The sequence below is a fragment of the Electrona antarctica genome, assembly GCF_951216825.1.
Source record: "Electrona antarctica genome assembly, chromosome: 16".
In the NCBI taxonomy this organism is placed as follows: Eukaryota; Metazoa; Chordata; class Actinopteri; order Myctophiformes; family Myctophidae; genus Electrona; species Electrona antarctica.
This window is the reverse complement of record NC_136797.1, coordinates 25,251,282-25,276,619: the sequence shown is the minus strand read 5'-3', so window position 1 is coordinate 25,276,619 and position 25,338 is coordinate 25,251,282. Positions and strand designations below refer to the sequence as shown.

General features: G+C 45.2%; 1 protein-coding gene across 1 annotated transcript in view; it reads left to right on the top strand.

Annotated features, from left to right (window-relative positions):
- The window catches only part of LOC306939363 (uncharacterized protein), a gene marked incomplete at its 5' end in the record, with an annotated part of 73,015 nt that overhangs the window by 16,916 nt on the left and 30,761 nt on the right, over window positions 1-25,338 (top strand). The window contains 5 exons of the mRNA XM_079523950.1: window positions 7,058-7,171; window positions 11,784-11,914; window positions 22,921-23,038; window positions 23,482-23,672; window positions 24,275-24,359. Of these exons, the coding sequence (XP_079380076.1) occupies window positions 7,058-7,171; window positions 11,784-11,914; window positions 22,921-23,038; window positions 23,482-23,672; window positions 24,275-24,359 (639 nt within the window). The remainder of the gene's footprint in view (window positions 1-7,057; window positions 7,172-11,783; window positions 11,915-22,920; window positions 23,039-23,481; window positions 23,673-24,274; window positions 24,360-25,338) is intronic.

Below are 25,338 nucleotides of genomic sequence, written 5' to 3'. Positions count from 1 at the left end.
TATCAAAAGTCTGCACTTGCATCAGGCTGCAGATAAGCAGAATAAAAGGTTAAACGTTTTAAAAGGACTAAACTAATTTGTTATGCAACTATAATACTGTATGCTACAATACCAGTTTGCGGTGAAATGGGAAATAAAGATGGGTCGTTTGACTCGTTTTCATGGACTCTGGGGTGGCTCTATAGTACGAATACCAGACGAGTCGCCCCTTTACCAACTCGCCCCGGGGCGTACAGCCCACGGAACTGTTCGGCCTGGTATTCCTAAAGTAACCTAAGTAAATGTATGCTTAAACGGTTAAACCTAACCTTATTCCTATAACCACTATGCCTAAACCTAACCCTATACCTAAACTTAACCCCAGTAAAACTATATAGGCCTAACCCTAAACTTATTTCTAACCTTATTCTCAGTAAAACAAAATAAAGAATACCAGAGCCGCGGCACCGAGCAGTCTGTGTGAGGTCGGCGGAAAAGATGGAGGGGCGAGATGGTTTATGGGCGACCGTACCACGTCCGTCTGTCTGTCTGTCTGTCTGTCTGTCTGTCTGTCTGTCTGTCTGTCTGTCTGTCTGTCTGTCTGATTGCTGTCTGCTTGCAAATAATATCGCAAACCACTGGAGCGATCGGTGCCAATCATATTTCATCATGGGCACGCCGTCCGTCTTTGCTCAAGTACGGAGTTCCACGTACTGTACTCCAGACTGGAGTTATGTGTATAATGTAAATATCTGGCTCCATGGGCCAGGTTCAGACAGACAGACAGACAGACAGACAGACAGACAGACAGACAGACAGACACTGACTGGGGCAAAAACATTAGCTCTGGCTCCGCCTTCGGCCTGCACGGCTGAGATAAATATCTAGGATACAGGTATATGATACATGATATTATAGTGCTACTTTATTTTTGGCTCGCGCTGACATTTGTCTTGCGGCAACACACATACACATATTTGACATAACACAGAGAACCAAGGATCTAGCCTGAGGCATATACAGTTAGTACATAGACCATATACTGCTCCCGGTAGACTGCACTGCTTCCTTTCATGCCTTAGACACTTAACTGTTACCACCCGAGCGCTTATCATCATGACCATCTCAGCAGCAATCTGCTGGGCGAAGCTGAAACTGTTAATTCAAGATCAACTCTGATTATCACAAACAATATTGTAAATGTAAATTCGTTATTTATATTTTTTTTCCCAAGTAGTGAAATCATCACTAAGGAACTTGCTGTGTGGCAAGTTGACAGAGCCGTGGGTTAGGTGAGAAATAGACATCACATCTGAGAAGGCAGTCCATCTGTCGATGTGAAAATGAGGAGACAGTTGACTTAAGCTAGGGAGAAATACACTCCGACAGGGTGATTAGACCCACAGTGGTCTTCTTCTTCTTCTTCTTCTTCTTCATTACATTCTCAATAATGACCTGCTCCCCGTTGATGATCCCGCTTATTGCATGGCTATTTAATAAAGAATGTAATACATTGACCCAAATGAATACATTGACCAAGTATTCACACCAAAACGAAGGATGTTATTGCAATACGGTAATGAAATACAGTGCAGCGTGTCACCTCGGAAAACAACGTGGAAGTGTTGATGAAATACAATCAATATTCGGTTCCTGCATTATAATAATAATAATAATATCTCAAACTTATATAGCGCTTTTCTGAGTACCCAAAGACGCTTTACATGGGGGGGGGCTTTACAGACGTAGCAACAAAATAAACTATTAGAAAAAGGAAAAACATTAAAAGCTAAAAACATTAAAAAGAAAGACGGTGAGAAGGGTTAGCTAGGGAAGGCAATATTGAAGAGGTGGGTCTTGAGGGCGGTTTTGCATTGTCTATATCTCGCTTCGGATGTTTTCAAAAACATTCCTGAGAGCAACATGTTTTAGCGTTCGACACAGGTGTTGCGACAAAGTATAAATCTGGCGAAAGAGTGCAGGGCAAACGGTGTCCTGTTGTTAGAGCTTTGACTGGATTGCTGCACCTCCACATGTGCAAGATGATGTTCAGGCGGGGTTGGCGAAAGGGCCTTTCTGTGTGGAGTTTGCATGTTCTCCCCGTGTCCCCTAGGGTAGGTACCCTCACAAAAAACAAGCAGTAATCCTGGTCTCTAAACTGCCTCCCCCAGGCCAGCCGGGGCGCCTGATGGAGGGGAAGGAACTGGTTGGAATAACGTGTTCCTTCCACGCGCTACGTCCAACCAGGGAAACTCCCCCCTGTCAGGTGTAAAGGAGCGACTTGGACACTCATGCATGAAGGAAGCATGAGTTCAAGTCCGTTGCTCTCCCCAGGTTGGCGGAGGGTGTGTAGAGCCCAGGTTCACATTAGATAATTGACACAGGGGTGAAAAATGGGTTACAAAATCGTGGGATAAAAATTATTATTAAAAAAAAAAAAAGATGATGTTCATCTCATGTTGGAGGATCATCATCCTATACATCTGGAAGATTGTGTTCTTCTCTTTCACTTCTTCTTTCCCTCTTGTTCCGTTGTGTAACCGAGGACGACATGTGCCGTACAAGAGAACAAGAGAGACGTGAAACTCAACGTGAAGAGAGCGAACCAAGTGAATACATTTGACACTTGTTTGTGTGTGTGTGTGCGTGCGTGTGTACGCGTGCGTGCGTGCGTGCGTGCGTGCGTGCGTGCGTGCGTGCGTGCGTGCGTGCGTGCGTGCGTGCGTGCGTGCGTGCGTGTGCGAGCAATATTTCTGTGTGTGCGTGTGTCTTTCTGTATTGTCTTATCTGTATCTTTTATCGCAAAAACGTGTCTTACTACCTTGTCAACGTTAACGGTGCTTTGACAAAACTGTAACAGTTTTAAAGCCTTTTGAATTGATCAGAGAGAGAGAGAGAGAGAGAGAGAGAGAGAGAGAGAGAGAGAGAGAGAGAGAGAGAGAGAGAGAGAGAGAGAGAGAGAGAGAGAGAGAGAGAGAGAGAGAGAGAGAGAGAGAGAGAGAGAGAGAGAGAGAGAGAGAGAGAGAGAGAGAGAGAGAGAGAGAGAATCTCCACCCTCATACCTGGCTGCTTATCAAGGTGTGTCACACTTGGCCTCGAGCCACAGTCATCAAACCTTGAACCAAGACTGACGTCTCGAATCCACCCAAACACACCCTGGGCTGGGTGGGGACACCCTGGGCTGGGTGGGGACACCCTGGGCTGGGTGGGGACACCCTGGGCTGGGTGGGGACACCCTGGGCTGGGTGGGGACACCCTGGGCTGGGTGGGGACACCCTGGGCTGGGTGGGGACACCCTGGGCTGGGTGGGGACACCCTGGGCTGGGTGGGGACACCCTGGGCTGGGTGGGGACACCCTGGGCTGGGTGGGGACACCCTGCACAGGCCCCGGGGGCTGCCCCCGGATACACTTTCAAATCATCAGCGAGAAATTTACTCTGAGAGTGTTCAAATGGAACCAAATGGACCCTCACGGGGGGCATTTGTACACTCAGGGTGTACAAAGTGGATGCACAGTTTGTCTTACACCGAGCACTTTACTGCATCGTTTAAAACATTCTGACCTGAGATCAGATTAAAAAAATGTCTTCTACATCCTGGCAGTTTTCAGAAAAAGCTATGTTTCTATGTCAGCCGTTCTTCGATTTTTCAAAAAAAATAGCAGACCTACAAGCTCGTAGCGCGCCACTCGGTGGCGCGCTATGAGCTTGTAGATCTGCTATTTTTCAATAGCTAACGCATAACACGATGCTAACACCAAAAGGGGTTCCCGCCTAAAATGGGTTAAAACATTGCTTGTAAAAGCTCAAATGAGAATGTGTAAAATTCAAAAAGGCAATAAAGTGTTAAAGGGTCAAGTCACTTTATTGATATGGCACGTTTTAAGATCAACAGCATAGTTGACCCAAAGTGCTTCCCGAGAGACAATGACAACATATAGACCGTAGTCCAATTCGCAAAGCAATAATTCAAGCCTGATAACGAAAATGATAATGAAACATTAACCAATATGTACAGTATGGTCGAGTATGTAAATCAGTGGTTCCCAAAGTGGGGTCCGGGGATCCCTAGGGGTCCTTGAGAGAGTTCCACGGGGTCCCCAGCTAAATGATAATTAGGAACCAAAATACCAAATATGGACCCTTATGGGTCTGTAAGAAATGGAACCAAATGGACCATTGGTTCCATTTGTACACTCTCAGAGTTAAATTAACTTTGATTTTACAATATACATTGGGGTCCCAGAGATAAAAAAATGCCATTAAATGGAGGACCGTAGCCTAATTCAGGTCAAACCTAGTGGGGTCCTTGAAATGAGAGAGCCGTAAAAATCTTCTCTTATGGGGGTCCTTGGCGTACATTTTCCAATGGGGGTCCGCAGGCTAATGAGTGTCAATTTGGGGGTCCTTGATATGAAACAGTTTGAGAACGACTGATGTAAATAATGTGCAGTGGTTGGTGGTCTCTCTACTCTTTCACTGAGACATTTAGGGCTCCATTTTCGTCACCGCTAAAGCCCTTATCCCTAAACTTCTTTGCCTTTTTTTTTTACTATTTTGATTTTTTTTTTTGAATAGTTCAACTATTTAACTACTTAATCTACATTGACACGTTGTTAGCTTGTTGACTGGCCATTTTAACTATTCAAAAATGTTTTGCAAAATAGTAAAAAAGGCAAAGAAGTTTAGGGAAAAGGGGTTTAGCGGTGACAAAAATGGAGCCCTTAGACCCTGGAGTCAGGTAGGACGCCTACTGGTTGACAAGTAGTACTGCCTGGAGCTCACGAGTGCAATATGTGCCCTATCCCAATCTGGGTACCCATCGGCAAAACAAAGGAAAAACAGCGCCCTCTTTCCCTTTGAATCTGAAGTTGACGGAAGGGAGTCAACAGAGACTAGCCCTATCCTAACCATGTGGGGTCTCGCACGTAGGGTATAAAACTTACAGACTGCAGGTTTAAATACATGTTTTAGTTTAGTTCACTCCCCCCCTATTTCTCTCTCTCGCTCGCTTGCGCGTACACACACACACACACACACACACACACACACACACACACACACACACACACACACACACACACACACACACACACACACACACACACACACACACACACACACACACACACTCCTAAGTAAACTGATCAATCAGGCAGACAAACCATGGCAGGATATTAACTATCACCCCCTCTCTCTGTCTCTCTGTCTCTCTGTCTCATGCACGCACGCACGCACGCACGCACGCACGCACGCACGCACGCACGCACGCACGCACGCACGCGCGCACACACAGAGAGAGAGACAGAGAAGAAATCTCTGTCTCTCTTTCTTTGTGGTTAGTGGAAAGGTTGTAGCTAGGGTCATCACCATGTACACAAAAGCGCAGACCCCCCCCCCCCCCTTCCCTTCCACACACACACACACACACACACACACACACACACACACACACACACACACACACACACACACTGAGAGACTCCCCCTGGGGTCTCATCTGGCTTAGTTTCAGTCCTTCTCTCATCATGAATGGTTCTCTGTCCTTTCTGAGGCCTGCAGTGAGTATCACAACACAGCACTTCATACCTAGATTTATCAATTAGCAAGTTATACTGACAGCAGATTATACGCTCAGTGGTTAATAGTGTTGGTAACGTGAGCTACGTTTAATATTTGCAACTGTCTAAATGCTGGTGAGCTAAAATTCATGTTGTTATACTTTAGCTATTGAAGAATAGCATATCTACAGTCTACACGCTCGTAGCTCGGAGCTTGTAGATCTGCTATTTTTGAAAAATCGTGAAAATGTGGCACAAATCGGGTGCAGTACTTAGTTTAGACAGTTTTTGGTTTAGACTAGTCATTGGTTAGACCAGTCATTAGTCCTACAACTACAACCTATCTCAAACCCTCACCCTAAACCTAACCTCCCACGGGGCAGCACACCTAAACCTAACCTCTTAACCCATGTCTAACCAATGACTAGTCTAAACTAAGTATGCACCCCGCACAAATCTTTGAATATATATATTCTTTCAGAGCAAACGTTTTTAACTCATATCTTTGCTTCTGGGGGGCGTCCCTGGAACAACATATTTTGAGATGGGGGTCGCCGGGCCGCACGCATATCATTCTGGGGGTCCGTTCTGGGGAGTTAGAAGACATTTTGCAGAATCGACCACACGTCTAAATGGCTTAACCCATTCAGGCCTGACGTCGGGAAAAAAAAAAAAAAAGTTTTCTAAATCATGACAATTTTCTGAAAGATTTGAGGCACATTTTAACGATTTTTCAAAAATAGCAGACCTACAAGCTCATAGCGCGCCACTCGGTGGCGCGCTATGTAGATCTGCTATGTAGATCTGCTATTTTTCAATAGCTAAATTATAACATAATGTATGTAACCACCAAAAGGGGTTCCCGCTCAAAAGTTGGGACGGTGAGATTTAGTTTAATTCTAAAATGCGTCACAGTAAAAAAAAAAAGTTGGTCTTTGTAACGACGAGATATTGACACTGAAGCTGCACCTTATAGCATCAAGACCTGATACATGTGATCTTTGATTAAGCTTTTATACATTAATGATGTATTTCCTCTACCAGGTTGGTCTCTCATTCTCATCTTTTATCAAGTATAGAGTCAGTAACTGATAGACTTCTTCTCTGGATCCTCAACCTCATGCAGGATTATGTCTGGTCACATAAGTCTGAGATATACAGACATTACTTACGTCTGACCACCTTCTTCACACTTCTCTTCACTTTCCCTGATCTTTTCATGAAAGGCCTCCCCCCCCCCCCCCCCCTCTTTGTTGTGCCTGATTTGCCTACTAGTATAGAGAAAAGAGGCCAATTCGCACCTGGCACCATTCCACACTTGGCAAGCCCCCTCCTTTGTCCGTGACAATGCTTGGACAATTCACTAATTCACTAGGTTCTCTGAAACTTTGGAATGTCACATATCTGTGCTGTACATTGAAGCCAAGTCAGAGATCCACATTGTAGATCCTGTGAGATCCAACCACGCCATCACCTCAAGAGTCCAATCAGTTGAATTGTCTCTCCTTCTCCTTCCAGACGCTGAGGATTAGCACAGACAAAGAGGTGTTTCCTCCTCTGCTGGACAAACTACGGCAGCTGCTAGAGGACAAAGTTCACGTCCTGCAAAACTCCGCCACTGAAGACTGGCAGGTACTGTACCTGAGACAGACAGACAGACACAGAGCATGACACCTCTATTAGAAAATACACTTGTTTTTAATTTTTATCCCACAATTTTTGCAACCCATTTTTTCACCCAGTGTCAATTATCTAATGTAATCCTGGACGCTACACTTCCTCTGCCAACCTGGGGGGGCAGCGGACTGACCTCATGCTTCCTTCTATGCTCCTTTACACCTGACAGGGGAGAGTTTCCCCGGCTGGACGTAGCGCATTGGAAGGAACACGTTATTCCGACCAGTTCCTTTCCCCTCCATCAGGTGCCCCGGCTGGCCAGGGGGAGGTAGTTTAGAGACCAGGATTACTGCATGTTGGGGCAGTGCTGGGGGAACACGCCCCCAGCACTCACAGCGTCCCCAGCGGGAATCGAACCCAGGACCTTCTAGCTGTGAGGCGACAGCACTACCGACCGTGCCACCGTGCCCCATTAGAAAACACTCATCAGCTAGCTTTGAACTGAAATGGAGCGGAGAAAGCAGAGTTCAGTTGGAGGCTGCAGGTCTGTTGATGTGTCTGTTCATGTGGGTTCACGTGTGGATTAGTCGACAGCAGCTATTATTCACCATGCCCACCTTCACACAGCAAAGTCCTCTGTGTACATTTAGCATTGCAGCATTGGAGAGACAGACAGGAGGAAAGCTGAGAAGGCGACTGTGTCGGAGAGAGAGAGTATAGTATAAATTCAGAGAGACAGTGTAGGGCGGGCGGGCAGGCAGGCAGACAGACAGACAGACAGACAGACAGACAGACAGACAGACAGACAGAGGGCAAATTGAGGATCAGTTTAAACACTCAAAGTATCGGCTATCGGAAACATCTTAAAATGTTCTCTCACGGGGTGTGTCCATGGCAGAACATCTAAACACTGTAAATCTGGGAGGTCCTTGACAGGAAAATGTTTGAGAACCTCTGCTATCGAGAGCAACGATGAATGTGATTTAGTCGAGCCTATGAGTCACTCGGTGTGGAAAGGATTAGTTCTCTTCATCCAACCAAGTCAGGGCAAATACCCAGACATGCTGTCATTTCCTTTTAATTCCATATCTGTCTTCACTTGTCTGTCTGTAGTTCTTCATCTTTCCTTCTCTACTGTACCTGTGTCCTATTCAGTCGGTCCCTCATTCAGTTTAATGAAACAGTGGCCCGAGGCACACAGGTGACAGGTGGGCCTTGAGAGTGAGACCAGGCCTATAGACACATTCACAGAGGCTTGCCTGGGTGCGGCCATTACTGAGGTGTACCATTAACCCATTTTGACCTGAGATCAGATTCAAAAAATGTCTTCTACATCCTGACAGTTTTCTGAAAAAGCTATGTTTCTATGTCAGTCATTGTTCGATTTTTCAAAAATAGCAGACCCACAAGCTCGTAGTGCTCCACTCGGTGGCGCGCTATGAGCTTGTAGATCCGCTATTTTTCAATAGCTAAAGCATAACATAATGCTAAAAGGGGTTCCCGGTTCCCCCCCAAAATGGGTTAAGCGCAGCAGCACTGATTAGCTACACATGGCCTACGGAGCACCTGCTCCATGGATTACACCTCAGTAATGGCCGCGCCCAGGGCACCCCTCTGTGAATTTGTCTATAGGTAGGTGGGCCTTGAGAGTGAGACCAGGCCTATAGGTAGGTGGGCCTTGAGAGTGAGACCAGGCCTACAGGTAGGTGGGCCTTGAGAGTGAGACCAGGCCTACAGGTGGGCCTTGAGAGTGAGACCAGGCCTATAGGTAGGTGGGCCTTGAGAGTGAGACCAGGCCTATAGGTAGGTGGGCCTTGAGAGTGAGACCAGGCCTATAGGTAGGTGGGCCTTGAGAGTGAGACCAGGCCTACAGGTGGGCCTTGAGAGTGAGACCAGGCCTCAGGTGGGCTTTGAGAGTGAGACCAGGCCTACAGGTGGGCCTTGAGAGTGAGACCAGGCCTACAGGTGGGCCTTGAGAGTGAGACCAGGCCTACAGGTGGGCCTTGAGAGTGAGACCAGGCCTACAGGTGGGCCTTGAGAGTGAGACCAGGCCTACAGGCAGGGCTCGACAGTGCGACTAGGTACTCGCATTTGCGACTTAAAATATCACCGTGCGAGTTGTAAAATTCACTTTGTAGCACCGGTGCGACTACAGAATCCGATCTTTAAAGCTAAAAGTTGCGCAGTTTACATCCAAAAGAATGTGTCACTCTCTCGGTTCTGCACCGCTGCTGGAGAAGTATAGCACTGTCGAAGGCAGCGCAACTAATCCCCCCCCCCCCCCCCCCACACCCCGGAGAGGGAGGAGAGAGAAGAGAGCGAGAGAGAGAGAGAGAGCGAGAGAGCACACACGTCTTCACCCCAGCGAGGGAGGGAGACAGAGAGAGATAGAGAAAGAGAGATCTTTCCAGTCCTTACCCTTTTTCTCAAATTGACCAGCAGAAAAGTGAGCAAACTATAATCCACATTGTTAGACAAAGTAGTGTGCCCTGAAACTTTCTTGGAAATGTGCATGTTGCCTGCAGTGGCAGCCAGCCTGTGCATTTCACGGTTTTCACCCTATATAACTTGAACGCATAGGCAATCAAGTCAAGATCATTCATTAATGACAGCTGTGTAGGGGTGACGATTGCGTGATGCTTCTATGTACAGGATTCTATAGGTCACCACTTTTGGTGTGACACACACGGCAGCGGCAGCGGTGGCCGAACGGATAGCGGAGCGGTCTTGATACCGGAAGGTCGCCAGTTCGAATCAGCTGTCCGACACGTTAAAATTACCACCGCTGAAGTGCCCTTGAACAAGGCATTGAACCACTACGATGAAATGTGTTCTATGAGCAGGGCCTGGCTGGAAACAAGTTCTTGAGCTTAGCCCAGATACCCTGGGTAAATATAGTAATCATTTCATTTCATTTCATTTCTGTTTCTGTTTACAATGCGTTGTCAACACGTGCTGAGTTGACAAAGATTGACAGATTTTGGAGAAGACTGATAGTTTATCCTTTAGTAATTAGGCTGTGGAAGTATTCACACTAGGCTACTTTTGGATTTATTGGGATTGGCAATTTGGGGAAAGGAGGAGGAGGAGGTGATCAAGCTCCACAAGACCACATTGGTGGCTCAAGGCTGCATTTATTTTCCTTTTTTTCCCTCTCGAGGGTGCATGGGATGATGTGAGCCCCTCCAGCAGGCTAGGGAGCCCTGCTCAGGTTAGCGGAAAATGACCGTGGGGTGCGGGTTGCGGGTTGCCATGTATTTTTACAAGTAAAGTATTAAAAAAAAAAAAAATTAACGTCATATTTAGCGGAATTTTGACCTAATTTCTCTGTTCATTGTCAATGGCAAATATTGAGACGTGTGGGGACTAAAGCTGTATATAGGAGGGCCCTCAAACACATTATTTGATAACTTTTCATCATGCTCCTAAAATAATTTGTGTGCTACTAGATTTTTCAACTTAGTCGCACACGTGCTACTTGGAAAAATGCTAAGCGTCGAGCCCTGCCTACAGGTGGGCCTTGAGAGTGAGACCAGGCCTACAGGTGGGCCTTGAGAGTGAGACCAGGCCTACAGGTGGGCCTTTGGGATGTCGGGAGGATGCCTTTGGGATCAGCTATCAGTCTATAAGCTCACAACCAGTGCGGTGGACAGTAAATCAAGTACTTTTACCTGAGTTACTGTACATTTATGGAGCATTTCTTTTTGTTGTGTGTAGCTTGTAGATATGCTATTTTCACAATTTCTGCCAATTTCTTAAGATGTACTTTGTAATATTTTACTTCTGAATACTTGAGTATTTACTTGAGTATATACTTTGTCCACCACTGCCTTACAACGCACATTTTTTAAACATTTTGGGGCCCGTGTGTGCACTGTATAAAATATGAATCATGTGGGGTCAGTACACTAAAAATAACTCAAGAGTTAAATTAACACGTTTACAGTGAATCGACAGATTCTGACACCAGCCATTAGTGAGTGTAACACCTCAACCTGCCTGCATCAAACAAAAACAGACAAAAACCTGTCATGACCGCACACCCCTCGTTATTTAATTGAAGGTTGCGTTTGGCAGATGGATGCTGGATAATTATTTTTATGAACACACAACAAAATCCAGAGTGTTAAATTTAATTAATTATAATTAATTAATGATATCAGATCAAGTCATATGGGCCTGGCCTGAAAACACATTTGTACATTTTGTCAAAGTAAAACAACAATCCTGAATGTCTACAAAAAGTGTTTAAAATGTACCTAAGGGTCCATTTTGCACCGTCACCATGTCAAATTATGAATCTACAATTCTACAGTATATTGTTTACTGCTCAAGAAACTACAATGTGCCAGACCCGCCCGTCAAACACAATATGTACAGTACAGTACAGTACAGTACAGTACAGTACAGTACAGTACAGTACAGTACAGTACAGTACAGTACAGTACAGTACATTTCTTGTTTATGTTGGTGTTTGTAACCCATTGAAACTTGTACATCTCAGATGTACAAAAATAGCAGATGCAAAATCTGCAATTTTTGCAAAAAGTATGAGAAAGGCTTGAAGTGAACACTGTCTCTCCTCTCCTCTCCTCTCCTCTCCTCTCCTCTCCTCTCCTCTCCTCAGGGTGTGTTGTTGGAGGAGGTCTCAGACAGAGGAGGTGTTTGGAGCTACACTCTACAGTGCCAGGAGCTGACCTTTCACCTCCAGCAGCTACACAGTCAAACGGAGCAGGAACTCACCAACATACACACACAGTAAGAGAGAACGCCGCACGCACGCACGCACACACACAATTCAATTCAATTTAAATTCAAAGGGCTTTATTGGCATGAGAAAACATACGTTTACATTGCCAAAGCAGAAAGCACAATACAACAATACATCAATACAATCAAAACAAAAAATATGTACATTTGAACGTCAGAATCTTCAATAGATCAATTTCTATATTGTACCAAGATCACTGGATGCAGGTATAGTGCAGGAATATACACAATGATTTGTCTTTAGGGTGGTTGTGTTCCGTTTGATATCCTTCTCCTATCACAGCAACTCACAAATCTTGCTGCTGTGTTTGCACATTGTTGTACTTCGCCCAGCAGATATGGGAGTTTTTTGTCATTGGTCATGTTTTCAAAATCTCCGTGTGTGGTTGTAATCTGTGGGAAGTATGTGTCTCTGATGTCTTGGTACAATGGACAGATGGTTAGGAAGTGTAGCTCGGTTTCCACTTCATTTTGTGTGCAGTGGGTGCATAGTCTGTCTTCTCTCGGGATACAGGTCTGCCTATGACGGCCTTTCTCGATCGCAAGACTGTGCTCACTGAGTCTGTACCTAGTTAGGATTTTTCTTTGTTTTGGGTCGGTCACGGTGCTCAGGTATTCTCAGGTATGCTCACACACACACACACACACACACACACACACACACACACACACACACACACACACACACACACACACACACACACACACACACACACACACACACACACACAGTTACACACACAGGTTTTGTAAGTTTGTATTTAAAGAGTTTTCATATTATATATGTAATTTTGCAGTGAAATTGTGACAGTGTGACAGCTCTGTTTACACATTTCTTTCTTTATTCCTATACATGGCTTAGTTTTGATTGTTTTATTTCACGATGTAATGTTGTCATGTTTTGGCAATGTAAACGCATGTTTCTCATGCCAATTAACAGCCATTTTCTTTCTTTCTTTCTCACCTTTATTTATACTCGGAATACATTTGAATAGAAGAGAGAGAGAGGGGTGGGGGGGGGGGGGGGGGTCTGTAAAGTTATGGGGGGGATCTGTGAAATTAAAACGTTTGAGAACCACATGTTGTGGTGTGTGAGGTGAGGTCTGGTCACACGATTAGATGTCGTTTTTGGTGGTGCAGTTGTGGTCTGCTTTACTGTGCTGTGTTGTGGTGGTGTTGTGTTGTGTTGTGTTGTGTGACTGTGCTGTGGTGGTGTATTGTGTTGTGTGACTGTGTTGTGGTGGTGTGTTGTGTTGGTGTTGTGTTGTGTTGTGTTGTGTTGTGTTGTGTTGTGTTGTGTTGTGTTGTGTTGTGTTGTGTTGTGTTGTGTTGTGTGGTGTTGTGGTGGTGTGTTGTGTTGGTGTTGTTGTGTTGTGTTGTGTTGTGTTGTGTTGTGTTGTGTTGTGTGACTGTGCTGTGGTGGTGTGTACTGTGTTGTGGTGTGGTGTTGTGTGGTGTGGGGTTTGGTCACAGCAACTTTGTGGAACAGGTACACGTTGTACTGTATCTCCAAACATCAGCATGTTCAGTTCCAAGGATCAACCTCACATGATTCATCCTGTCTCTGCCTGTCTGTTTGTTGTTATTTTAGGCCTTTATCCTTACACAGTAAAAGTCTTAATTGTGTGCGCGCGTGCGTGTGTGTGTGTGCATGCGTGCGTGCGTGTGTGCGTGCGTGTCAGAAAGAAAGGGAAAGTGAGATTAAGAGGGATATACACACACAGAGCGTGGGTGACGTCAAAACAAGGACCGGGGCGAATGGGTGACGCCGTCCAAACGCATCCGTCTGGCATTGGTTAATCGATTAAAAAGGGAACATTCCGATAACGTGGCGCTGATCGATGGCTGCAGTGAAGCTGCAGTGGAGCTGCAGTGGCGTTAGGCATCCACATTGATTGGTCCAACAGATACATCCACATTGATTGGTCCAACAGATACATGTACAATATTGTGGGGTGACCAAAATGGTTATCGTGCATACTGCACACCACATGGGTGCGAAATGCCTTCTTTTCGCACCCATGGCCAGGCGGCAAGCATCTGGTTCTGGATATGAAGTCGGGTGCAGTACTTAGTTTAGACAGTACTTGGTTTAGACTAGTCATTGGTTAGACCAGTCATTAGTCCTACAACTACAACCTATCTCAAACCCTCACCCTAAACCTAACCTCCCACAGGGCAGCACACCTAAACCTAACCTTAACCCATGTCTAACCAATGACTAGTCTAAACTAAGTATGCACCCCAGTATGAGGCCAATGAGGAAGTGATTAAAACACTGCAGTTCATTAATGGCCTACTCCAGCTGGTTGCGGAATCATTAACATTTCATTCAAGTGAATGGGAATTTGGCCGGACCTTACACTTACACTTACATAAAGAAGGTATGCTTCTAGCGCTACTAGTGGTTCCACTGAGGCCCACGTTAGCTCGCTCGTGCAACACGTATGTCACATTTCTCGTGACAAAGTTATGACTAATGAATCCTTTTCTTCGGAAATGTTCAGAATCTATTTAGAACACATTCTGAGAGGCCAATGCAGCGCTTGAGGGGATGTATGAGGATTGCATGGTTTTTGTAGAATGCTGTACTTAAAATCAAGAAGAACCAGAAACGATATATTATACCGTTTTCTTTTTGAGTGGTGCAACCACTCAGAGGAACAGCAATGTCCGTGTTGTTAACCTATGTGACTATGTTTGTGTGTGACTCATGTGTGATGAGTACCAGTAGGGGCGCTGTTGTGCCAGAAACAGAGAGAGAGAGATAGTGCTGCACTGTTGCCTGCTAATGAGAGAGAGAGAGGGGGGGGAGACAGACAGGAAACGAGACAAGAGTGACATACAGCAAAGTTTGTCAAGAACGGGACTCGAACCGCAATGCGCTGCATTAGGAGCCTATAGGTGACCGGACCGCTAGGCCGGCCCGTGCCATTTCAAAAGATTTTAAAACGTCTTTAAATAAATACTTTCTGAAAAGTCTATGAGGAAAATGAACGGGGATTTATTTTCCGGTTCTCTCTCGAGGGGGGCGGGACTGCGACGCTCTATAGAGATAAATCCACGGAGGGGTGCCCTACGTGCAGCCATTACTGAGGTGTACCATTAAGCGCAGCTTCACACCTCAGCGCTGATTAGCTACACCTGGCCTTTTGGTGTTTTAAGCATCATGTTATGCTTTAGCTGTTGAAAAATAGCAGATCTACAAGCTCATAGCGCGGCACCGAGTGGCGCGCTATGAACTTGTAGGTCTGCTATTTTTGAAAAATCGTGAAAATGTGGTGCTTTTAACTCAAATCTTTGCTTCTGGGGGGTCCCTGGAACTACATATGTGACTACATTTGACTGAGGGACTGCCATTGGATTTTTTTGAATTTTCGTTTTTTCATGTCATGTGAAAGCAGGGAATCATAGCTTCAAATTGACATATTGTTTGTTCAGTTTGACCCACCAGTTTTGGAGATATGGCTTATAGAGTAATGTCTTGCAGAAAACAGCGAGTTTTGAAAACAGGCTTGAAAGATTCGCTTCTGTGGACTCTAACATTACACCTAGCTACATGTTTAAGCATTTATTTCATATGTACATGTCGATTTCAGCTCAGACACTTATTTCAGACATGCTCTAGTATGTGAAGAGTCTGCCTGTGCTATTAACTCATTTTTGAAAAATAAATAAATTAAAAAAAATTATCCTCTGGTGAAAAGCTGAAATTTGCGCGATGGCAGGCTCTCAGTCAAATCTGGTCACAATATTGTCAGATGGGGGTCGGTGGCCAAATTCATATAATTCTGGGGGTCCTTCACATGAAATAGTTTTAGAACCACTGACATAGAAACATAGGGTTTTCAGAAAACTGTCAGGATTTAGAAGACATTTGTAGAATGGTCCTCAGGTCTAAATGGGTTCAAAAGGTCACAGGCATAGGGTCTAACAATCTATCAATAGTGGTGGAAATAAACATTCTAGAATCTCTGTTATTTTCTGAGATTTCTTTGTGAAAAATACCGCTTAAACCCATTTTGACCCGAGATCAGATTCTAAAAATGTCTTCTACATCCTGACAGTTTTCTGAAAAAGCTATGTTTCTATGTCAGTCGTTCTTCGATTAAAAAAAATAGCAGACCTACAAGCTCATAGCGCGCCACTCGGTGGCGCGCTATGAGCTTGTAGATCTGCTATTTTTCAATAGCTAAAGCATAACATAATGCTAACACCAAAAGGGGTTCCCACCCAAAATGGGTTAAACCCTCTCTATACTGTACTTAGTAAACGGACCCTAAATTAATAGCTGAGGATCTGTTCTTTTTTGTTCTATCCTCTCGTGTGCTTTTATATTAGTCACGTGAATGAAGACAAGACAAAACACATCACTTTTCTTTAAGGCTCAAGGTTTGCCAACACACACACACACACACACACACGCACACGCACACGCACACGCACACGCACACACACACACACACACGGTTCCCATCAATGCATCGTTGACACTTGTCCCGGCCTGCTGATCTGATCCTTTCCGTGACGTCAGGTTGGATCAAAGCTGGTGGTCATTAATGGATGAGGGCAGATTAATGTGTTATTTTCAACAAAACAACTAAATGCTCTGCCACCTCCATGCCCCACCCTGCATGGGCTGCCAGGAAAAGAGGATTACAGGATAGTTTCACTGCCAAAATGGTTCTTTGCCACATCTTAAAGGAGCATTCAGTGATTTGGGTGATTTGGAAAATCCCCCGGTCCGCCCCGGTAACAAGATGTGCACATGCACACGCTCAACAGTGTGTGGGGGGGGGGGGGGGGGGGGATTCAAACATTTGAAGATATAAAGTGAACATTTTTAACTTAAATCTTTGCTTCTGGAAGGTCCCCTTAAAGATACAAAATATTTTGAGATGGGGGTCTGCAGCCAAATACATATCATTTTGGGGGGTCATTGACATGAAATCGTTTAGAATTTGAGCACCACTGATATAGCAACACGCTTTTCAGAAAACTGAACATTTTGAAGACATTTTTAGCCTCAGGTCTTGTTATTGACTCTCCACACACGTGTGTGTGTTGTGTTGTCACTGCGGTTGCTGTGTCCTCACTGGCCCACGTGCCAGTGAGGAGCCCCCACCGGGAGGACGTACTGTCATATCCTACTGGCTCACGTGCCAGTGAGGAGCCCCCACCGGGAGGACGTACTGTCGTATCCTACTGGCTCACGTGCCAGTGAGGAGCCCCCACCGGGAGGACGTACTGTCATATCCTACTGGCTCACGTGCCAGTGAGGAGCCCCCACCGGGAGGACGTACTGTCGTATCCCACTGGCTCACGTGCCAGTGAGGAGCCCCCACTGGGAGGACGCACTGTCGTATCCTACTGGCTCACGTGCCAGTGAGGAGCCCCCACCGGGAGGACGTACTGTCGTATCCCACTGGCTCACGTGCCAGTGAGGAGCCCCCACCGGGAGGACGTACTGTCGTATCCCACTGGCTCACATGCCAGTGAGGAGCCCCCACCGGGAGGACGTACTGTCGTATCCCACTGGCTCACGTGCCAGTGAGGAGCCCCCACCGGGAGGACCTACTGTCGTATCCCACTGGCTCACGGGCCAGTGAGGAGCCCCCACCGGAGGACGTACTGTCCTATCCTACTGGCTCACGTGCCAGTGAGGAGCCCCCACCGGGAGGACACATAGCATCCATGCTACTCCTCCCGCCCAACACTCCCCGCTGACGGGTGCCGCCCTAGCCAGTCGGAGTGCCTGCAGTGACAAATATCACCCTCTCCGCCCGGCTTCCCTTCCTAGAAAACATAAAGCCAGTCACCATCACACGACATAAATTGCAGATCTACAAGCTCAACGCTGCACGCAACGTTACCGTTCCGGTGGCCGATTTCCCACATCAACTGTATAATCATATATATATATATATATTAACCGGTGTGTATCATAAGGGCATACTGTACACACAAATACCCCACACTTTTCTCCAAATGAAAGTGCCACGGCGAACAGAAACACCCACACATTTTTCACCTCCAATTATGAAGTGAAACGTGTTTGTTATACATCTATATAATTACAGTGTCCTATTTACACATTTCTGCACCTAATCAGAATAGCTTGACAGCTGGTAGGGTGTGCGTGCGTGCGTGCGTGCGTGCGTGCGTGCGTGCGTGCGTGCGTGCGTGCGTGCTCATGCACTCTGAGGCATTGCAATGTGTATGTGTTTCCATTTCACTTTGCAGTATGTGTGTACATGAATGTGTGTCACAGTTTAGCTGAAAGCTTCGATATTAATAGCTATATATTTCAGAATAGGACTCGACTCTTAACAAAGGAGACACACACACACACACACACACACACACACACACACACACACACACACACACACACACACACACACACACACGTGTCTTTTCTATACTTTCAGGATGGCAAGAGTATAAATTACTGCTACAATGTATCGCGATGCGACAAACAAGATATACAAATGCAGTGCACAGACATATTTGGAACATAATCATATAAGCGCATACTACACACACGCACGCACGCACGCACGCACGCACTCACGCACGCACGCACGCACACGCACACAATCGAACACTACCCACTCACACGCACGGAACAGCGGCAAATGATAAGGGAGCACATTGTCGGAGGCAGTGTTTTGATGGCTCTCTCTGACAGCTGATTGGAGTGTGTTTCTCCCCTCAGAAACCTGTAATCTGTTGTGAATGTGATGAGTTCATTCAGCGCCTGCATGTGTTTGTGTGCACCCTGTCTGTCTGTCTGTCTGTCTGTCGCCAGCAGCCCCCGTAAAGCACCGCGGAGAAAGAAAAGTCCTGCTTCTTCTGACAGCTCTGTTAACGCATTCGGGACGGGAAGGAACCCCTTTGGGTGTTTTAAAGCATTGTGTTATGCTTTAGCTGTTGACAAATGGCAGATCTACAAGCTCATAGCTACGAGCTTGTAGATCTGCTATTTTGAATAAAATTTCTGTCACAGTGGACGTTTTTTAACTCGTATCTTTGCTTCTGGGGGGGTCTCTGGTCTCTGGAGATATTTTCAGGTCCGGGTCGGTGCCCAATTACATATAATTTTCGGGGTCCTTGACATTTGAGAACCACTGACATAGAAACATAGGTTTTTCGGAAATTTAGGATTTAGAAGATTTTTTTTTAGAATCAACCTCAGTCCTAAATGGGTTAACACGCAACCACGCACACACACACGCACGCACGCACACACACACACACACACACACACACAATCGCCTTTACGCAAGCACGCAATACATGGCAGTTGCAGTACATAGTGCATGCATATTAGCCACATGCCCCCCCCCCCCCCCCCCACACACACACAAACACACACACACACACACACACACACACACACACGCGCGCGGTGCAGTCGCACACGCAGGAAAGGCAGCAGACACCCTTGAATTTCTCATTAACAAAATGTTAATAATTTCCCCCCTGAGGCCTTTTGTTTTTCATGCAGTTGTTTTCGTGTCGGTTGCATTAATTTGCCTCTCCTTACATTTTGATGTTAATTTCTTAGCATATCCATCAAAGGTTTCCTCCAAATGAGCTATATCCGTTTCCTATTTCTGTAAACACGACACTTCCACTGTCTCCACTGGTTCTCTGTGGGCATGTTCCTGTGCTGTGGCAGGGATTTAGCTCCCTCATGTGGGCATGTTTTGAAACTGCACGTGAAGACCATTGAGTCATTGAGTCTCAAAGACCCCACCAGGGGTCCTCGAGGGGGTTCCCGGTGGTCTCCAGCTAAATTAGTTAATATAATAAATATCTTGAATGGGGGATTTCCCATGTATTTATTTTATCGCATTGCTTAGAGTTGTCTGAAAAACGCATGTTGCTTACTGTGCAACTTAAGGGAGACAGAAGGTTCCTCCTACATGGAACGATCCCCGGCTCCCTTCGACTTAGTGTCGAAGTGTCCTTGAGCAAGACACTGAACCCCAAACTGCTCCCGATGAGCAGGCTTGGTTGTTGCCTTGCATGGTTTCCATCGCATGGGTGAATGTAGTGCACATTGTAAAGCTCTTTGCATCAATAAACGGAGGAAACCCCTTATTACAATAACATTTGGCTTTATTCCAGAGAAGAGATCTGACAAGCGTCGGAAAGGCTCACCGCCAGGTTCCAGACAGCCTGGCCCTAACGTGTTCTAGGTTTCTGGTCTAGAGGGGGCGTGTCGTAGCTCAGACTTGCGCTGGGAGAATATTGGTTGAAATGAAATGAAATGAAATGAAATCTATATTTACCCAGGGTATCTGGGCTAAGCTCAAGAACTTGTTTCCAGCCAGGCCCTGCTCATAGAACACATTTCATCGTAGTGGTTGATGCCTTGTTCAAGGGCATTTCAGCGGTGGTAATTTTAACGTGTCGGACGGCTGGTTCGAACTGGGAACCTTCCGGTATCTAGACCGCGCCGCTATCCGTTCGGCCACCGCTGCCACTCTTCTCTTCACATTTATACACAGTAAAATCATTAGTGTTCATTTAACTCTGTACAAAAGCACTCAGTGACTGTAAGTTGTGCATCCATGCATTCACTCACTGTTCTTACTTAATCCTCTCGATCAGTGAGTGCATCCACTGTACTCACAGACAAAACAACCCACCAGTCACATAGTTTACATATGAATGTTTTGCCTGTTGTTGCTGACTTAGGGAGGAGTAATTGCAGCCTTCCATCCAACCGTTCAAGTCGTTTGCGTGTCTTTGACAACACGGTGTGTTTGCTTAAGGATGTCGTGCTTTCTGAACGGTTATGTAAGTGGCGGCAGCGGGGGGGGGGGGGGGGGGGGGGCTTGCTTGGGTCAGAGAGGCAGCCATGTGACTCGAGGAGTTGCCGGTTTAAACCTTTTTTTGGAGGAAATAAATAAATAAACCCTGCGTGGGAAAAATGTCATGAGTTACTTCCAAGTTCCAACAACAACATTGGTGAGGAGGTGCCCTCGAGCAAGTGACGTAATGACCAACAACTGCTCTGTTGCTCACAGTAACAGTCTGTGGTCTTGTACTAAAGCTGTCATTCGTCATAGGGACAGCTATGTTAAAAAAAATTACAATATGCATTCGTTGTATTTAGCATGATCTGCCCTTTTTTCCTTTCTAAATTTAGAATAGCCAAGTTTTGTCATTATGCCAATGAAGATGTTACAATGCATAGCGCCTTCATCCATGCATTACATTCATCATTTCACACACACACACACACACACACACACACACACACACACACACACACACACACACACACACACACACACACACACACACACACACACACACACATTCATACACAGATGGCGGAGGAAACCATGCAAGGCACCAACCTGCTTATCAGGAGGAGTTAGGGGTTCAGTGTCTTTCTCGAGGACACATAACCCAGGGGAGCCAGGGATTGTACAGCATAGTATAGCACATATGTGTAGTTTATATGTATAGTGTCATTATATAGATATGTTCTAGTTATAGTTTATATGTATAGTGTCAATATATAGATATGTTCTAGTCACGGTCTTAGCTTACGCATGTTTCGCGATAAATGCATTTTGTTACATATGTGATGTATTCCCATGCTTTTTGTTCTTGCCTATTGTAAGTCGCTCTGGATTAAGAGCGTCTGCTAAATGCCTAAATTGTAAATTGTAAATTGATTGAACCGTGAACCTTGCATTTCCCAAGTGGCTGCTCTAGCCCACTGTTTCCTAATAAACAGTGGGTCCTACATTTGTGTTTAATTATTATTTCAAAACATTTTCAAAACACATTTCCCCCCCAAAAAAAGCTAAACTTTGAACTAATGAAATGAAATGACTACAAAGTGTGGAAGTGTCATTGAGCTTGACACTGAAGCCCTAACTGCTCATGATGAGCCTTGCACGATTACACCTCTGCCATCATTGTGGGAATGATTGTTTGTGTGAACAGGTGAACGGCATGGCCATTGTAAAGCGCTTTGGAGAACGGTACTGTATAAGCGCTCCATTTTAACATCGACGATTACCCCCATTTCATCTCGTATTATATTTTTGCTATGAATGTCACTGTTTTGTCATGGGTCTATAGAGCGTTGCAGTCCCGCCCCCTACCACCAGGGCCCAGGAAATTATTCTCCGTTCATTTTCCTCATAGACTTTTCAGAAAGTATTTATTTAAAGATGGTTTACGCCGCGGACAAAGCCAACTCTTGTCGTGACAAATCATGACAATAAACACAATGTTTTGTGCCAAACAAAGAATTAGAAAGTAGGAAAAAAACGGCAGGTTGTTGTTTTTCTTCTTTGTAATTGTTTGTTTGGTCCAAAATATTGTGTTTATTGTCATGATTTGTCACGACTGGAGTTGGCTTTGTCCGCGGCGTAACCGTCTTTAAATAAATACTTTTTGAAAAAATGCATTGGGATTCATTTCCTGGGCCTGGCGTCGTCATGACAGGGGGCGGGACTGCGACGCTCTATACTGGGCATTTGAATGCGCTACATTTTTTTTTTAAAATATATATAAAAAATGTATTCAAAGAGTATGACATCATATTATGCAAGTTTCACAGAAAGAAAATACAACTCTTTGTTTTTATATTTTCTCCCACAACTCCTTTCCCAATCCTCCCCACCCACCCACCATCTTTCCCCACGAGGCCAGACATACAAACAACATAAATTATATACAGGTATAAAACCAATAAGTTGAGTACATAACTAAGATACACACAACATATATACAATACAGGTATAAAACCAATATACAAAGAAAGGGATCACATGGTTATGTTCACAGAAATAATTAATAAACAACTTAAAAGGGGGTAAAATAAGAGACATAAAATTAATAAAAAAAAAAAAACAGAGTAATAAATACAAACAATAATAAAAATAAAAATAATACAAATAATAATAATACTTATGAATGCGCTACAACTCTTCCTCGTCTCTCCTCTTCTCGTCCAGGCTGTGTGAGATCGCCGTGCGGCAGCAGCAGCTCTCCTCTGAGCTCTCAGACCTGCAGGAGAAGAAGAGACACACGGAGCAGGACCTGAAGGGAAACCACAACCTGCACACCTGCACTGTAAGCACAGCTGATGTATTGATGTTATGTGACTGTCCATATCGTCATAGTTCATAGTCCATATCAGACCATGGTGTGATCGGCGGTTACAAAATGTATGTTTTGGGTGAATTAACCCATTTTGGCCTGACGTCAAAATAAAATAAAAACGTTCTGAAAAAGAATATATATTCAAAGATTTATGCCGCATTTTCACGATTTTTCAAAAATAGCAGAACTACAAGCAGACCTACAAGCTCGTAGCGCGCCACTCGGTGGCGCGCTACGAGCTTGTTAAAACACCAAAAGGGGTTCCCGCCAAGAATGGGTTAAATAACGTTCGCGGGACACGTTACATGGGCCCCGATTTTACACTACGCGTTTCTCGTTACGGATCCAGCCACCAGATGGCGGCGAGTGGTACTAACTTGTGTTGTCTCTCTCTCTCTCTCTCTCTCTCCCAGTTGCTGTTGCACGCGCGCGGTGAGCTGCAGGCTCGCGTCACGGAGCATCTCGCCCAGTCCGAACGACTCGTGTTCCAGGAGCAGGCGCTGAGCGCTCTCCACGACCTCCTCACGCAAGACCTGCTCCAGTACCGCCAAGAGACTCGAAAACTCCACAGGTTCACTCTGAGAATATTAAGAGACTACTGCAGGTCTGTCTGTCTGTCTGTCTGTCTGTCTGTCTGTCTGTCTGTACCAGTGGTTCCCAAAGTGGGGTCCGGGGACCCCCAGGGGTCTTGAGGGAGGTCCAGGGGGTCCCCGGCTAAATTATAGTTTGGAACAAATGGACCCTTATATGGGTCTGTAACTCTGAGAGTGTACAAATGGAACCAAATGGAGCGTGACGCGTTGTGAGCTTGCATATCTGCTATTTTCAGCATGCAACCGCCAACCAAGTGTAAATTGACTTTTACTTATACTGGATCTCTTGTCCACTGGTCCCTTGCAAACATTTTAGTCTAGTTTTTATTTGTTGACGAAATTGTCAATATATTTAGTTTTAGTCATCGTAGCTAAGTTTTCATGTACTTTCCATTTAGTTTTCGTCAGTGAAAAAAGGTAGTCGACGGACATTTTTCGTCACAGCATTAGTCGACGAAATCAATGATTGAGTTCCTGTCATTAGCGAGGTCACTCCATATGCGTTCAGCTGGATTGTTCATTTATCGACATTTCATTTATCAAACTGTATTAATCCATCAGGGAGACATTTTATGTACATAATCCTAATCATCAACACTGTTTCCTTGTTCAGGTCAGACAAGGAGCAGATCTCCACAGCCTATCAGAGTGACCACAGCATGCAAGGCAGGAACGACAACCAACCGGAAAACAGCATGGTAATTAAAAAATCACACCCATGTGAAGTGAGGGGCGCTCTTATCATCGTGCATCATCATGCATCATCTCATTCCGGCCAATCAGAATTTGCTACTAAAAGTAACACTAAGACTAAGTTGCTAAAATACTTTTAGTCTTACTAGAATTACTAAAATTACTAGCTTTCTGGTTTAGGTTTAGGTTTATTCTAAGTGGGGAACAAAGAACCTTTTTTTGCATGGTGGGGAACATAGAACCTGGGGAAACATAGGTACGCTCCCTGTCTAGAGCCATCTAGAAATGGGTCTGTGTGGAAATCAGTGGGGGGTTTGATCGGCTGAAACCTTGCCCAAATTCCCAGAGTCCTGTCATACATAAGTCATAGACGACTGATGTCATATACTGGCCACATCAACCCATTCTGGGCGGGAACCCCTTTTGGTGTTAGCACTATGCTATGCTTTAGCCATTGAAAAATAGCAGATCTACAAGCTCATAGCGCGCCACCGAGTGGCGCGCTACGAGCTTGTAGGTCTGCTATTTTTGAAAAGTCGAAGAACGACTGACATAGAAACATAGCTTTTTCAGAAAACTGTCAGGGTGTAGAAGACATTTTTTTGAATCTGATCTCAGGTCAAAATGGGTTAAGTCTGAGATTCACATGGAAGCCACACGGTTATTAGATGCTTTTTTGTGTGCTTGTATTGTTTTGCAGAAATCCCCCCCCCCCCCTCATGTAAGTTCTTTCTGTTGCTCTGGGTAGTCATGGCTGCCGGTTCCCACCTGATGTGGGAGTGCCGACCGCTCCAAACCGTACTGAATAACTAGCTAGTTTGCTGCTAGTCATCTGCAGGTGTGGGATCTTTGTATCCTCCAACGAGGATGATACAATCCGACTTTTTCTTTTCTACATCGACACGCTGTGAGCTTGTAGATCGTCTCTATTTGAACTATTCGAAATAGTAAAAAAATCACACCCATGTGAACTGAGTGGTGTAA